General features: G+C 42.1%; 1 protein-coding gene across 1 annotated transcript in view; it reads left to right on the top strand.

The window, feature by feature from the left end:
* Nucleotides 1-16402, top strand: part of llgl1 (LLGL scribble cell polarity complex component 1) — a 33512-nt gene that overhangs the window by 12483 nt on the left and 4627 nt on the right. The window contains exons 3-20 of the mRNA XM_013915176.1: nucleotides 4272-4353; nucleotides 4488-4648; nucleotides 4805-4951; nucleotides 7781-7943; nucleotides 8058-8193; nucleotides 9024-9078; nucleotides 9467-9621; nucleotides 9718-9938; nucleotides 10576-10643; nucleotides 12306-12483; nucleotides 13820-13924; nucleotides 14155-14447; nucleotides 14586-14736; nucleotides 14821-14959; nucleotides 15128-15441; nucleotides 15590-15781; nucleotides 15874-15946; nucleotides 16228-16342. Coding sequence (XP_013770630.1) covers nucleotides 4272-4353; nucleotides 4488-4648; nucleotides 4805-4951; nucleotides 7781-7943; nucleotides 8058-8193; nucleotides 9024-9078; nucleotides 9467-9621; nucleotides 9718-9938; nucleotides 10576-10643; nucleotides 12306-12483; nucleotides 13820-13924; nucleotides 14155-14447; nucleotides 14586-14736; nucleotides 14821-14959; nucleotides 15128-15441; nucleotides 15590-15781; nucleotides 15874-15946; nucleotides 16228-16342 — 2748 coding nt within the window. The remainder of the gene's footprint in view (nucleotides 1-4271; nucleotides 4354-4487; nucleotides 4649-4804; nucleotides 4952-7780; nucleotides 7944-8057; nucleotides 8194-9023; nucleotides 9079-9466; nucleotides 9622-9717; nucleotides 9939-10575; nucleotides 10644-12305; nucleotides 12484-13819; nucleotides 13925-14154; nucleotides 14448-14585; nucleotides 14737-14820; nucleotides 14960-15127; nucleotides 15442-15589; nucleotides 15782-15873; nucleotides 15947-16227; nucleotides 16343-16402) is intronic.

The raw sequence follows: 16402 nt of genomic DNA, 5'->3' as shown, positions 1-16402 counted from the left end.
TGTGTGTGTGTGTGTGTGTGTGTGTGTGTGTGTGTGTGTGTGTACATTATTCCTATAAATGTTTAATCAGTTCCCCACTGATCACTTTATTCCTGTTGGCATTGCTTTATCTTTTGTCTTGCTGGAAATGAAGGTATTGGATATCAAATTACCTGATGCTTCTGAAGGGATCAGGACTAGAGTTGATGGGGAAATTGAATTCAAACACATTTTAAAGAAACTTTTATTGAAATCAATAACATATGTAGGTTTTTAATATTTTCTTTTCAGCTCACCTGTTTTTTTGTTTTTGTTTTTACCGTCAGTGCTTTGTTTTTGTTTTTTTGTTTTGTTTTGTTTTTTTAAGTGCGATTTCTCAACATTTTAATGGTCCAGCTCTTCTGAATAATAATCTAACGACATTCCCATCAGCCTTAGTCACACTTGTGGTTTGTGCTTCTTGACAAACATTTGCATGTTAACAGGCTAAAGTAAGACTATGATCATGGTGAACATTATACCTGCTAGACATCAGAAATTGTGAGCCTGTTAGCTTTTGGCTAGTACTCAGAGGTGCCACCATGCCTGTAGACTCTTATGCTATAACTTCTTAATGTTTATTTTAAGTTTCGTCATTAATCAGAGTTTACTGGAATGAAGATGACAAAGCTGTGAGCACAGGCACATAGTTGTAGAGGCAGGAAGGGTGACACATTTACTCACTTATTATGACCCCACAGCTTTTGGGGGCTTGTATTATTGGCCAATGAGCAGACCTCTTGGGGGACGGAGCTTAATTCAGACATGCACATAAACTTTTAATGAGGTCAAAGCAACAGGGTGACATCATCCCTGGGAATCCCTCTACCAGCTGTCTGCTGACACACCAGGAGCAGGAAGTGTGTGTGTGTGTGTGTGTGTGTGTACACATTTTTACTTATTAATTTTTCTAACAGCTCCTGATTGATAAACGTTTTTATTCCTGGTTATGTGGTGTTGGGCTGGTTTCTGTCTGAGCTGCTACAGACCAGCCAAAAGTCAAGTCTCTGACAGAGTCCTAAATATTAGTGGTCTTTTTTTTTTTTTTTTTTTTTTTCCCCCTCAATGTGCTGACAGCTTTCTTTGCACTCGTTTTTGCGTAGCCAACCTAAATGTGTGGGAGCTGCGAGATTTGTGATGAATGAGCTGTGGTCACCATGACATAGCTGGAATATATGCACAAACCGCTGCTGTCTGTCTGTTTTTCAGTCCCTCTCATCTTTCCCACACAGCTGTGATTTTTCTCCGTTCACTTATTCTCCTGTCGGCTTTTTCACTTTTACCTTTAAGTTACAACAGACCACTTTTAATTTGTCCCTCGGTAATTTAACTCTTACCTTTCTGTGGAAGCTTATTTCTGCTGCTGGAGGGGAACAAAATGCCATCCATAACTTAAAATTTGGGTATCTCAGAAGTTTAATTTAGTAAGTTTGACAGAGCTAACACAAAATTCAATCCAGAAGCTTCACAAAGGAAAGCAGATGGAGCAGCATGCACACTCAAAAGCATCAGAGAGCTACCAGTGAACATGAACAAAGACCAGGATGAGTGTGTTCATGTCAAACTTTTGGGCAGCGAATACTGTCAGCCACCTCCTTGTTACCTGCTTCCAGATGACAAGGAGATGACATATCTTCATAGACCTTCCTGATTGGGAGAGCTAACTTTAAATTTCAAGTTATTATTTTTTTTTCCTCTCCCCATTGGCGGTAATGCGGTTCTGTACCTTTTTGCCATTATTGCTCCTCTTTAGATTGTGATGCCTACTCTGCTCATTGAATCTGCTTTTAACATAGATGTTGTAATGCAGCAATTCAGTCCTTTTAATATTTTAGCACACATGCTGTTGTGCCACGCACAAATTGACTCACAGCTTTGGCTTAAAAAAAAAAAAAAAATCTGCACTGGCAGTTCATGACCCACAAATGAAAGCCCTCCTCACACCTCCACCTCCAGCTGTCTGAGACTTGTTACTGCCGTGTATAAAACACAGGGACAGGAAGTGACAGCACTCAGGAATGCCAGTATAACACCCAGCTTGGTCTCCAGGGGATCGGCGTCGTGAGGGAATGAAAAAGAGGGATTTAAGTTCTTCCTGATGGAAGAAGACAGCTTCCATAAACAAGAGGATGGAACTTACAGTTATGAAAGCTGTAGGAGGATTTTTTTTTGTTTTTGTTTTGTTTGTTTTTTGCACCCCCTCGTCTGACAGTAGAGCAGTAAAGCAGTGAGAATGATGATGATCAAATATCTGTGACTTTCTTAACAAATTCCTGACTATGGGGATTTGGAGTCCTGGGAATAGGAAGTGAGGGGAAAAAACCGTATAAATTAATGTAATTATAATATTGATCTTTTCTTTTTCCTCAGATAAAACAGGATTGTAGAAAACCCGCTGTGCACACAGTAGAATACAAACATGCACTCCCCAGATTTCCTCTTATTTTTCTGCATTTTTAATCCACATTCCTACAGGCTTATGTAAGCAGTGTGCTGAAGTGTGTCGATATTGCTTCCAAGCACCACGTGTGTGTGTATATGTGTGCAGCTTCTAGTGAGGAGTGTGTGTGTGTATGCGCACTAACTCACAATTTAGTCCTATTTAGTGCAGTTGTCGTCACAGATCTTGAGAGTAATCTTTATTTTATCAGCTCGGCTTCATTTCCTGGGCTAACAAAGGGGTGACTGCGGAGATTGCCGCTGATTACACACACGCTCAGACGTACATATATGTACACAGTGGTGGTTTCAGGCATCTGCGTCATCTGGTTTTGATAATTGCTATGAGCTTTGTTATAGTGTTCTAATTCCACCCCTCTATTACACCTAAACTGTGTGCGTCTAGTTTACAGCTCAGAATTATAGCACTCTGTCCTCTTACTCACTAGTTTTGTTTGTTTGTTTGTTTGTTTGTTTTTTTAAATAAAGTGAGATACTTTAAGGTACTCCCCTCTGCCTGCTGGTGTGTACGTGCATCTTTTTTTTTTTTTTTGTGCCGTGATTGTTTTGTGTATTCACGTTGTCTTGTAGTATCTGAGGACGCTGAATTTTGTTACAGAACATATGCATCTAAACAGACAGGAGGACACAGACGACTATGTTATGGTCCCCTCTATCTCGTGACCTTTCTGAAAAACTAAAAATATCCACAGTTTGGTTATCTGCTTTTAACAGCACTGGTGTTCCGTACCAGTCATGCATATTTTTAAACCATGATGGGAGTCTAATTGCTTGCCCTGGCAGAGTTGGCGCCACGCTTGGTGCACAGTGTTATACTGATGTGCAGGGAAATGGGAAGGAGTAAAAGAATGATATTTTAAACAGGAATGTTAATTTGGGCATGTGACAGAGAGGCAGATATATCCAGGTTTATGTTTTTAAACCTCTCAAGCTTTGTTTTAGGAGTGTTCTTCTTGTGTATAACTAGCCATTGACTTAAAAAATAAAATGTGCTTTTGCCCGTCTCTCTGCTGAGACCACTCAGTGTCTAATAATTCATGCAAGTTTTTTGCCTGCAGAAATTATATTATGTCTTGCTGCACCAGCTGTGGCCAGAGGCATCTTCTCTATAATGTGATATCTCAGGATACTGAAAAAATGTACTTTTCTGATTTTCTATGAGTTTGAACACGAAAAATAAAATGATGACAATTTGTCTTTTATGCAATGACACGCCATGGGTTATGTCTTTGTCAGCAAGATGATTGTAACACTGATGAAATTGCAGTTAAAGGTTCAAATTTTATCCTCCTCCGTTTGAAATGACCATATTTTTGAAAGACCAGGGAGCAGCCGGGACCCCCTGGCAATATGTTTGACACTCCTGGTCTAAAAGAAAACATTATACATGGAAAAAGCCAAGCCTGGAATGACAAAGAGGTAAACTGCAACTTTACTGACTGGTGGAAGCAGAAAGTTTAGTTTGGATTAAGGTGGAAACTTGTAGTATATGAAGTGTCTTGGTAAGGTGTGCAGCCAGAACAGCCTCAGTGCACGTCTCTGGAGGGATGAAGGACCATTGTTCCAAACATTTATTGATTTGCAGTGAATCTTCTCTTTAAAGGGGGTAGTGGACACAAATTATACAGAAGAACAGAGATTCCCTCCTTCCAATCTTTGTTTTTTCCCCTCCGTGTCTGTAGCTCTAGACAATAAGTATGCTGCTTTGTGATATCTTAACTTTAGCCCACTGCTCATGCCAGTCTAAATGTCTGAATGCCAAGTTGTGTATTTCTTTAACGGGATACCTGCAGCTATGGGGCGCCTGGTGTGGAGTTCACAGGTCTGCACAATGACACCACTGCTGTCACACAAATCCACTTCCTGCCTGGACAGGTGAGCTCAATTTTCTCCTGAATGTTTAAAAATGTTAAAAAAAAAACAAAAAAACCTCCAAAACATTAAAAATTAAGTTAAGGTTTCGGCAGTGAGTCATGGCACACATCATATATTAATTCTTTTCTCCCAAGGGTCGTCTGCTGTCACTGTTGGATGACAACACAATCCACCTGTGGGAGCTGGTGGCCGGACCCCTGAGAGAGGTCGGTGGGGTTAAGAAAGAGGGCGTGGTTTCTCTACAGGAAGTGAACACCTACAGTCTGCCCGGCAGACCTGGCATCGAGAGCTGCAGGTACACAAGAGTCCTCTTTACAGAAAGCTGAATGAAAATTGGGATCTTTTGAAAGTCTGTAATCATGTCTCGCCTTCTTTCACACCCCAACTTGTTGTTGGTTGTGCCTGTTAGAATTTTGAGTATCATAAATTTTCCTAATTTCCTTTCTCTCAGTGCCACTCGGGTGACTGTCCTCCTCTTGCTGAAGTCATGTGACCTCCTCTGCGTTGGAACAGAGGGAGGAGGCGTCTACTTCCTAGAGGTGCCCAGCCTCTCGCTGAAAGATAACCAGACACTGCTCCAGGATCAGATCACACACAGGTGAGATTGTTACACAAAAGGAATTACCGTAATACAAAAAAACATGAACAAAGAGACAACCCAAGTACAGATCAAGCAATAAATCTGTGTCTTTTTCGTTAACTTACACTGTTAAACAAAAGGATCTGGTGGATACAGCAGCTAAGCTGATATTGGAATGGAATACATAGCCTTATTGTCTAACTGTCAACACATGTGGAAGGGTTATATTTTTTATTTTGCAGATATTTATTAGAGAATATCAAATTATCCTTGTAAATAGCTTCACATGCTTAAATCTTTTGACTTTTCTTCACCATCCTTGTTCTCCACTCTTCTCCGTCCTCCATCACAGTGAGCGTTCCTGTAAACATTAAACACTTCAGCTTCCTCCACTCACAGCTCCAGCTGAGCAGCTCACACACATGCAGATACAAATATCCCCACTGACCCTAGCAGCAGCAGGCAGGTCAGGTTCACTGGGTTCAGGCTCCATTAAATGCTGTCAGATGTTTTATATATTAATTTATTTAGCTTTTAAAAAAAACAACAAAAAACGACAAGTCAAAAATAATTACACACCGTAGTGTGAGTGAGGAGCACTAAAAATGAAGATATGGCTGCTTTTACTTGCAGAATAAAATGATCAAATCAGTCATGACAGTAAAGTTGACCTAACAAAGCAGCCTATTACCTAATTTTGGCTTTGTTCCGGTAACTCACTTGCACAGTTTTTTAACAGACATGTTCTGTGAAGCTTATTAAAAATGTACGTGTGTTTTTTCCCTTCAGCGCTTTTGTTTTCACATAGGAGGTTTGTGTGTGTAGAGTTGATTTGAACAAAGGTAATGTCACATATTGGATTTTTTGTTTGTTTGTTTTAAACCAGTGCAGATTATAAAACCTTCTTTAATTATGTGTGAGGGTTTTCAGCTTTAATTCTTCATTTTCTGCCATATTATGACAGTGGTTTATATAATATAATATTATTACAGTGGTATTAAATATGGCCAAAGTTGAGCCTCATTTTTGTGGGGTTTTTTTTTCTTCTCTTTTGTCTAAGATATCAGAGTGAGGGGAATAACGTTAATATTGGTCCTCTCAGGCTGTGGCCGTGAGCACAGTAGCTCCAACCACCTGCTGATGAAAACCTTCTCTATGCTAATAGCAGCCAACCATTAGAATTAGAAAGGTTTAGAGGAAGGGTGGCCTTAAAGAAAAGCTAAAAACGCCTTGTTTCAGACTGGGGGTTGCACCATGATATCAGTTGTAAAGGCTGCAAAGGAACTTGCTAACAAAGCAGTGTTAACTAGATATATAGACACCTGAAAGACGGCTATGTTACTTCAGGGCTGTTATTTGTAAGGTGTTTTTACCCCCTCCCCCTTAATGATGGTGGAGCCTCACTGTGGCAAGCAGTGATGTGAGAGCTCAGCAGTGAACTAGAACAAAACACAGTGAGAGTGGAGCACAAACACCGATCATCACGCACGTAAAGGAATTCAATTGTTATCATAGAAGAAAGGAAATGCAGAATGTTGTATGATATCTGACAGAAAACAAACGTGATTTTTTTTGCCTCCCTACATACCACAGACTACTTTGTGGTTCGTGCTTGAGCTTTGCTGTGCTGCCACACTGGCTGTGTATCAGTACTACTGTTGTTTCTTTTTCATTCTGCTGTGACTGTGTGACTGCTTGGCCAAACCCCTCATTAACCAGGCTTGTCGAGGGAAGTAAGCAGAACTGAAGCCTAACGAGGGCGCTGATAAGGCAGGCGTGCGTGCGTGCGTGCGTGCACGTGTGTGTGTGTGTGTGTGTGTGTGAGAGTGTGTTTGTGCGCAAAGGAGGGGAGGTTTTAGACAGTAAAGCTTTGTACCAAATGCCAAAACACAGTATTCCGGTTGGAGAAGTGTTTCAACACACACACACACACACACAAGCGTACACAGGATCATCTCTAGGACTCTATGGCAGGATGCTGGATTCCCTAAAAATACTTATGAACAGGGCGACAGAGACAATGGAATGCTTTGTTGGGAATGTTTCTGCCGCTGTGCTTCCGGAGAGGATCTTCCTCAGTGAAGCCTACAACAGCAGACAGAAGTTATATATGTGTGTGTGTGTGTGTGTACGCTTCACCCGGCGCTGCTGTTCATTGATCCTTGTTTCATCTGCATTAAAGTCCATAAAGCTGCAGTACTTTCTTTCTTTATCACTTCATTTTCTCTCTCTGTCTTGGCTGTTTCGTCTCCTTTCTTCTTCCTTCGCTGAGGGAATCCTCTGACATCTCAAGGGTGTGTCCTGCTCTACATTCCTGCTCTGGCTCAGAGGAATGTCTTGTTCTCAAACTTCAGCAACTTGGGTCTTTGCTCTGTGCTGATTATACATGTTTTAGCACTTTTGCTTTGGGGTGTTTCGGTGCAAAGAACAGCTTTGTGTATTTGCTGCAGTGACTTCAACATTTTGTATAATCTCCTTGCACTGTTTCCGAAACTCTGTTGCGCCGTATGTGTACTGCATTATTTACCCTCTCCCTCCACACACCATAATTTCAGATGATAACAAACACTAAACCAGTTTGAGGATGTAGTTGTTGTTGTTTTGTTTTTCAAACTCAGCTGTTTACTGTGTCTGTACAGTGTAACCAAAACACAGAATTTCTCTCGCATGGAACCAGGTGACTCTGTCCTCTGGTATCTCTCGTGTCATTGGATAATTGTTTCATCAGACAGATGTCTGAACTCGTCAGGATGTGTAGATAAATGTAATTTACAGCCGTGTGGATCACAGTAGAGCGGGAAGCTACAGATGTGGGATAATGGATAATGTTTGTTTTCATTTTCCCAGTCTGCCAGATGACTACAGATGTGGGAAATCTCTGGGGCCGGTGGAAGCTCTTCAGGAACACCCTCAACAGTCAGGGAAGATTCTGATTGGCTACAGCCGAGGCCTGGTGGTCCTGTGGGATCTGAGCATTCGTCACGCTGAGCAGCTCTTCCTGGGCAAACAGGTACCTGTTACAGTTGGTGCTCATTGTTCTTGCTCCCAGTTTTCAGGGTGATGTTATAGCTAGATGACCTGCAGTGATGACTGTGTGTATTTGTGTCTATGACCCTTCCCCCAGCAACTGGAGAGTCTGGTATGGGAACGCTCTGGAAACTTATTTGTCTGTTCCCATAACGATGGAGGCTATTCAGTTTGGGCTGTTACCAGTGGCAACACCTGCAATCACCAGCCAGTGTCCTCCACTATCCCCTACGGTGAGAAATGCATACATCACATGTCACACAATCCACCACTTTTGCATTTCAAGTGTAGGAGTGAAACATTCTCAGGTCTGGAGGACAGAGTGGAACCAGTGACGGACAGTTGACTCCACAGTGATGAGAATAAGTGCTTCAGCTGAGAGCTCGCTGTGGCTCCACACACAGGCTGTGTTAGATGCATTTTTCCCAGTCATGCAAATTGTTTTCAGAATCTTTTTACCTGTCATTTTACATTTCTTTCACGATCATAAACATTTCTAAAGCATTTAACTTTTGTTCAGTAATGAGCTCTAACGTGATAAAACTCTGTTCTGCATCTTAGTTAATTCTCTCTACCACGCTGCAGACGTGTAGAGAATAGATGAAGAGCCACAAACCATATAGAGACTTTTCATGCTTACCCTTTTTTTCCCTGTAGTAACAGAAGCATTGAAATAAAATGGACTAAAACTTCACTTTAAAGAGAACCTGAGAGAACTTCGCACCTAAATTACTTTGGGTGTGAATGCTGAACTCGTACTTCTCTTACAGTTATGAACTCAGAAGAACCCTTCCTGGAAAGTGTTACAGCTTCCTCGAGTTGTGGTGGATTCTGTAATGGTTTTGCTGCTTAAGATTTGATACTATGTTAAGAACAGACCACTACTAGTGCGCACACGGTTTCTGTCTGTGTTGGCTGTAAATTATTTAATATTCCCGTGGAGTACCCTGAGTGCTGTCTAACAGACGGCCCCTTTCATTTGCCCTCTCTTGGACTAAAAAGGATCTCTGGTAGCTTTTAATAGTCTTCTTTTTCTTCTTTCTTTTGTAATTATCTATCACAGGTCCATTTCCCTGTAAAGCCATCAGCAAAATCCTTTGGAGGACAACACAAGCAGGGTGAGTGTTAAACCTCGTTTTGCAACCTTCCTGTTAAAGTGTGTTTGAGTCCTTCTATCAAACAGGTCATTTGGAATCAGCGCTGGCGAATTTTCACTTATGACTGTTTTCTCAGATTCATTTTCATTTTATTTTTATTGGTCTTTTCTTTTGCATCCCTATATTTATGCAATTGCTGATTATTTTCCTAGTTTTGTAAATCTAAAAGGTATAATTTACCACATCATGTAACTATTATCTGTGGTGAGAAAAATAGTATTAAAACATAATAAAGAGAGAAGTTAACTTTTTGTTTGCAAGTTAATGTAAAAGAATGCAGTGATGCAGAGTGAAAATAGAAAAAAAATTGTGAGGTAGAAAAGTAGCTAATCTGTGTTTCTCACTGTAGTTCTCCAGTGCTTTTATACAGTGGAGGGATGCCCAGAGCCAGTTATGGTGACCGCCACTGTCTAACGATCCAACAGGACAAAGATCACGTCACCCTCGATTTCACATCTCGAGTGATTGATTTCTTCACCGTCCACAGTGTGGAGCAAGAGAGAGGTCAGAATCTGACCTGTGTTAAAGATGGTGTATGTAAAGGTAACATTTTCACGAGTATCAATCCTTTATCCCCTGTGTGATCTTTTCTTCTTATAGAGTTTGATGAGCCATCTGCTGTAGTGGTGTTACTAGAAGAAGAACTGGTTGTAATTGACCTCCAGACCCCTGGATGGCCCTCTATGCCCACTCCCTATCTTGCTCCTCTTCACTCGTCAGCCATCACCTGCTCCTGCCACATCTCCAGCGTCCCTCCTAAACTCTGGGAGAGGCTGGTCAACGCTGGCAAAGCACAGCAAAGCCGGCAGCACACACACAGGGTAAGAAGCTCATTGGCACTGTGAATGACAGGATTATTTAGCAAATTGGTTTATACATGGCAGTACGGGATATTCAGTTGCAGGAAATCCGAGATCCTCATAAGAGGCTTAACCTGAAAACACCTTAGACAAAGTCTGACCCATCAGCTGACGTTTTACTTGGATTTATATTAAAATTGCTTGTTTCAAATCTCAAAGGCAAGAACAGTTGTAAATTGATCAGAGGAGGCTATTTGCATGTAAATGGAAGTAATAAGTCGCAGGCTCTCAGCCCAGCAATGAGAAGAGGAAACAATCAGGAATGTAACCATGAGCCACTGGTAGTGTGTGAGCTTTAAGAGCAGGTGTAGACAGTTAAAGGCTTTTCAAAAGCTCTGTGGCTTAGATCAGTTGTGCGATCAGTGGGAGATTAGCAACACACACGGACACACAGCTGTTACGCTCTTCATCATGGCTCTTTGTTTGTCTATGTGAGGCCAAATCAGATTGGCAGATCCTTTATCAGAGTGTGAATCTCTGTGGTACATTTTTCTGCTCTAACTTTTAAGACGAGTTCATGAGAAAATATGTTGATGTGAAAAATGATGAGTCCTAGCTTGGTTCAGAATGATTATTTATTTATTGTTTGTTTGTACAGAGCTGGCCGATATGTGGGGGGAAAAATCTGGCACCTCCACCTAAACAACAAGAACTGCTATTGACAGGGTATTTACACACGCACACACACACACACACTCTTTGCACATGTCTACCCTGCAAGTGAATTCAGGTCTCTTGTTTTTTCCCATAACGTAAATCTGATGCTTTCTAGTAAGATTAGGTCACTAAAAGCAGCGTGAAGAAAGGATATCCTGCATTCAAAAAAATGGTGAAGGGGAAATCCCGTGAAACTGTTGGTGTTGCCACTTGGCAGAGCTTGCATTGGCCTAAAGTGCAATAAAAAGAGTTATGTAATAGAAGTGGTTTAAAGACAATTTGAAAACTGAGAATAGCGTGAAAGCAGGAGGAGAATTTTGATGCCGCTGTTAGTTTTGTTAGCAACAAACTGACTGATGTTATCCTTGTTTTTCTCTTTCTTTGTCCTTTGTGTTTCTCTCCATTGTTTAAAGTACAGGAACTTGTTTCCATCACCAAAGATGAGTTAACTAAAAGCAATGGATTGCAGCAGATAAACACTTATATGATTTTAAAAACTTGATGGTCAGAAAGTGACAGGTTTGAATAGCTAGCTAAGAGTATAACTAACTGTTGAAGTGGGTAGTGGATAAATTGGTTAGTGTATCTATTAAACATTTTATATAGCGACCTAAAATTCAGAATTAAAAAGGAAATTATTACTTACAAGTTTGTTTAGCATAGTGACCAGCTGGTCACGCAGAGGTTGAGCTTGCAACACTCTCAACCTCTGGGTAACTTTTTTGGATTGCAATGTGGTTGCACAGGTCGTTGAGAAATAACATGTCTGCAAACCATCATGCTCTGACTGGGACTGACTGCAGTCACTCTCATACAGTTCGGTGAAGGCAATCAAATAAATGCTGACCAATTTACAAGCACGGAAGGATTGCCAACATGTTGCGATCAATTTGATTGTGCATTAATGAGCGCAACTCGTCTGGGCTGCGCTGCTTTGCTGCAGGGTACTCGACTCAGCCAGTTGCCAGCTGGTTGTATTTTGGTTATGTTCATATATAAAAGCAAGTTACTGAGTGCTTGTGTTATTCTGCAACAACTGTATCACTACGTGTGGAGGATTTTCTCTGACTGATTGCAATGTGTTGGCAGTCTGTCTGCATTTATAAATTAGATGGTGATTATTTGCAAACTTTTGCCAGTCAGTCTGAGAGTGATTCCAATCGATTCACTTCAGACCACGAGTGCTTCAACTGCCATAGCAGGCAACCTGAAAAGTAGCAACTACGTATCCAGCCAGTAAAAGTGGAACAAATTCAGTCATTGAGCAGACACTGATTTTTATTTTTTTATTTTATTTTATTTTTTTCACTAGTGATAAAGAGGTTGCCATCTAATTTTTACTGCAGTGTGACTGACCCATGATTTGATTGTCTCTGTATGAACACGGCAACTTATGTAGTCATTTCTATGCCAGTTTTTCCCAGTCAATCGCCACATTATCACGTGATCCCATTCAGTCATAAACTGATGGAATCAGGTGAATCTGCTATCTTATTGCCTTTTTATTGCTGTCTTGATGCACCAACATCACTTTGAACATGGCACCTGACTAGCTGGACATACTAGACTAATAGTTTAAACTGGTCACTAGCTGTTATAGATGGCTGTTAAAGGGAGCAGTTGTTGAATTTTCTGTGATTGTTATTTATTTTAAATCTGTTGTGATTACAGCCATGAGGATGGCACGGTGCGATTCTGGGATGCTTCGGGTGTCGCCCTCACTCCGCTGTACAAACTCAGCACAGCCAACGTCTTCCACACCGACTGCGACCCTAGCGATGACCCGCAGGACCCCAGCAACGACCCCGATATGCAGCAAGAGGAGGAAGAATGGCCTCCGTTCAGGAAGGTGAGAAGCAATGAGGCTTTTCACGAAAGGAGGTGAAATGGACATAAATATAAGTCTCTCCTCAGAGTTCAGACACAGGGTCTGGTTTTACAAGCTGAGGGAATAAAAGCAATCTGTCTTTCGCACACATGCAGCCCTGTAATGCTGCATCTGTGGCCCTAATTTTCTGATTGTTTTCATGTGTTTGGATTTGAGACTGACCCACCCCATTGTTCCTCTTATTAAAACTCGACTCCAGCGTAAACCGCAGTCTGTTTCTGGTTTAATGGACAGTTTTCTGTGCAGAAATACATTCAAATGAAGTGATTCACAGTCTGGAGGCAGAATTTTGTGTCAAGGGGAATCTAGCTGAGCTGTTTGGCTTCATTAGTCAGGAAACGGAGACGGGAGATTTTAAAGAAACGGTTTCTACAGTCAGAAATGTTTCTCAGTGCTTGGGCATGTGATCAGGATAAGAGCACATTATATCTGGGGTTTGATATGAATGGAGAAAAAAAATAGAGGCATCACACCAGTAGAAAATAGATGAAGTATTTGTACATGCAGATAGACAGAATGGCAAGTTCCTTCTGCTCACTTCTTTTCTTCCTCTTCGCTCTTTAACTGCCTTACAAACACATCTCCTCGTGTATCCTGTGGTAACAGAGCTGCATGTTCAGGAATGTGGCCCTCATATGGGATGAAGAGCCTTTCCCTTTTTTCTCCTCTGTAATGAAAACCAGACCCATCATCCCACTCTTTCTGCTGTGTGTGTGTGTGACAAGCTTCTCTTACTCCTTGTTTTGCTAAGACAAAACTCCAATGTGAGAGGGATTCCTACTGTGTGCGTGTGTGACGGACAGATTAATGCGCATTTGCAGAGACTGTCAGGGTAAAGTAGGGACTGTCCTGGCATTTGGTTCATAGTAAGAGGAGAGAGGCCTTTAAAGGAGGAGGAAACCATCAGGAGGGCATTTTGGCATTAAACTAAATTTGTAATTGGGCCATTAAGACAAAATGTTTTACACTGATGATGCAGTTTTTACAAGTTTCCAAAAAAGGTCTGCTTGTGAAGTCAGGTAGAGTTTATAAGATAATTTCTGACATAGGTACATTTCATTAACTGATTTGCAGCTCACTACCTAGCACTTTTCCATGGGGATATTTATGATGAACTTGAAGTGTGTGGGAAGTAATCTTCAGTGTAACTTTGCGTGGCTTAGTGTCACTCACTGCATAGTTCAGTTTTGCTTTGATCATCTAGAAAGGCACAGTATTCAAAATGGTTTAATGTTAACAACTTACAAGAAAGTGGTTTTATATTCAAATGAATTAAATCCAATGTGTGTGTGTTTAGGTGGGCTGTTTTGACCCCTACAGTGACGACCCCAGGCTTGGCATCCAGAAGATAAGTCTGTGCAAGTACAGCAACAAGCTGGTGGTGGCCGGAACCGCCGGACAGGTGAAGATCAAAACACACTGTCACAAGTTATTAAAAAAAATAAAACCAACATTAAGAAAAACTGAAATCTAATTTTAGTCATTTTCCAAGTGTTTGCTTATAGGGCCTTGTGTGATTGTTGGTTTATTTCTTTTTATTATTGTGAATTGGGGATATGTAAACAAAACTGAATTGCTTGAGAAAAAAAAAACAACCCAAAATGAGCCACGGTGTTTCTGTACTGTTTCTAGGTGATCGTGCTGGGTCTGAGTGATGAGCGTTCGGACCACTTGGTCGACGTGTCAGTGGTTGATCTGCTGTACGACAGGGAGGGCTTCACCTGGAAGGGCCACGACAGGCTGGAACCGCGCTCTAAACCCGCACCTTTCCCCCCGGGCTTTCAGCCGCTGGTGGTGGTGCAGTGCTTGCCCCCGGCCTCTGTGACGGCAGTGGCACTGCATGCCGAGTGGAACCTGATCGCCTTTGGGACGAGTCATGGATTTGGCCTTTTTGACTACCACAGACGAAATGCTGTGCTGGCAAGGTTAGGCGCACACAGTCATGTGATTTATATTCTTTGGTTATCGGGTATTTTTGGCATAATGAAGATCTACTTAGTCCCTGCTTAACCCATTTTCCCGCTGTCTTTACATTCATTCTGGTGCTCTTTATGCTCTCCTAGGTGTACCTTACACCCTAATGACTCCTTAGCAATGGAGGGTCCCCTGTCAAGAGTCAAGTCCTTGAAGAAGTCCCTACGACAGAGCTTCAGACGCATCCGCAAAAGCAGGGTTTCAGGAAAGAAACGCACCATCACTACGCCCACCAGCAAGGTGAGAGACTGTGTGTCTGAGAGTAAACCGTCCAAAAAGAACACTGTTTATACTATTTATACTATGTACTGTATGTGTGTATAGGTTCAAGAGGCAAATGCTGCTCTAGCAGAGCAGGAGGAAGTAGCTCCGGTGCAGAGGCGGATAGAGCCGCGGTCAGCAGATGACTCGCTCTCTGGAGTGGTCCGGTGTGTCTGCTTTGCAGACACATTTCTACGTGATGGTGCGTTTACTTACTTTTCAACATATTTCCACTCTGTCTTTACTTCATTCACTTTTTCTTAAACTGTTTGAACTGCATTTGTTTGTTGGAGAAAATGTCAGGATTGAGCTAAGGAAGGTTGTCGTTTATCGTTTCTGCCGCGCTAACAACACGCTCGGTCTTACTTAGGTACACACCACGGCCCCACGCTATGGGCAGGCACCAACTCGGGCAGTGTCTACGCCTACGCTCTGGAGGTGCCCGGTGTGGGTTCGGGGCGAGTGTGTGAGCGTGGCGGTGCGAGTGAGAGCAGTGTGTGCGTGGAGGCAGTGCTGGGTAAAGAGATTCAGCTGATGCACAGAGCGCCTGTGGTGTCGATCTGCGTGCTGGACGGTCGGGGGAAACCTTTACCAGACCCGTACGAAGCCTCTCAAGACCTCGCCATCGCGCCTGATATGACCAACGCTCACTCTGTCCTGATCGCTTCGGAGGAGCAGCTCAAGGTATCGTCTGGAAACAACATCACAAAGTCTGTATTTACATTTTTATTGTCACTTTTTTAAGTTTGTAATGGATCTGGGCTTAAAACGCGGTCTGTTACTCGTATATCGTTTTAAATCGTACCTTTCTTCCTCCTCTGCTTAATTCCAGGTGTTCTCTCTTCCCAAAGTCAGCGCTAAGACTAAGTTTAAGCTGACTGCACATGAAGGCTGTCGGGTGAGGAAGGTTGCCATGGTGGTCTTCAGCTCCACAGCTCAGGAGGATTACAGCGAACACACACTCGTCTGTCTGACCAACCTCGGGGACATGCACCTCTTTAGTATTCCTGCCCTCCGACCACAGGTGCAGCCTCAGGGTTTGATCAAGAGCTTGACAGCAGCGTGTGCTTTCAAATGTGTTTTTGTGAGTCCTAACTGTGTTTTATGTGTCCTCAGGTGCGTTATGACTGCATCCGTAAGGAAGACATCAGTGGCATTGCATCATGTGTCTTTACCAGGAATGGACAGGGTGAGAAGAATATGCTTGAATTTAAAGTGAAAGAAGTTATTTCAAGACACCTAAAGAGCAGAGTGGGATTTCTTTCATTATTATTTTTTGCTTTTAGATTTTCATCACGATAACATTTGCCTCTTTGTCTCTGATATACACACACATGAAGTAGTGCAGGAAAAAATTAAATCAAATGTGGAGGCAACATAAAATGAAAGCTATGTATGTTCAGAAAGGTCAGCGTATGACTAAAAGGATGGTTTCACTCACTAATATAAAAAAAATGTTCTTCTCTGCAGGGTTTTACCTGATCTCTCCTTCAGAATACGAGAGGTTCTCTCTCTCCGCCAAGGTCCTCACTGAACCGCTCTGCTTCGTTCAGCTCGACCGACCATTAGAGCCCACACCCACCAGGTAACACACACACACACACACACACACACACACACACACACACACACACACACACACACA

Source organism: Pundamilia nyererei, unplaced genomic scaffold (genome assembly GCF_000239375.1).
Source record: "Pundamilia nyererei isolate P.nyererei 1_Seehausen unplaced genomic scaffold, PunNye1.0 scaffold00264, whole genome shotgun sequence".
NCBI lineage: Eukaryota > Metazoa > Chordata > Actinopteri > Cichliformes > Cichlidae > Pundamilia > Pundamilia nyererei.
This window is presented reverse-complemented; position numbering and strand designations above follow the sequence as displayed.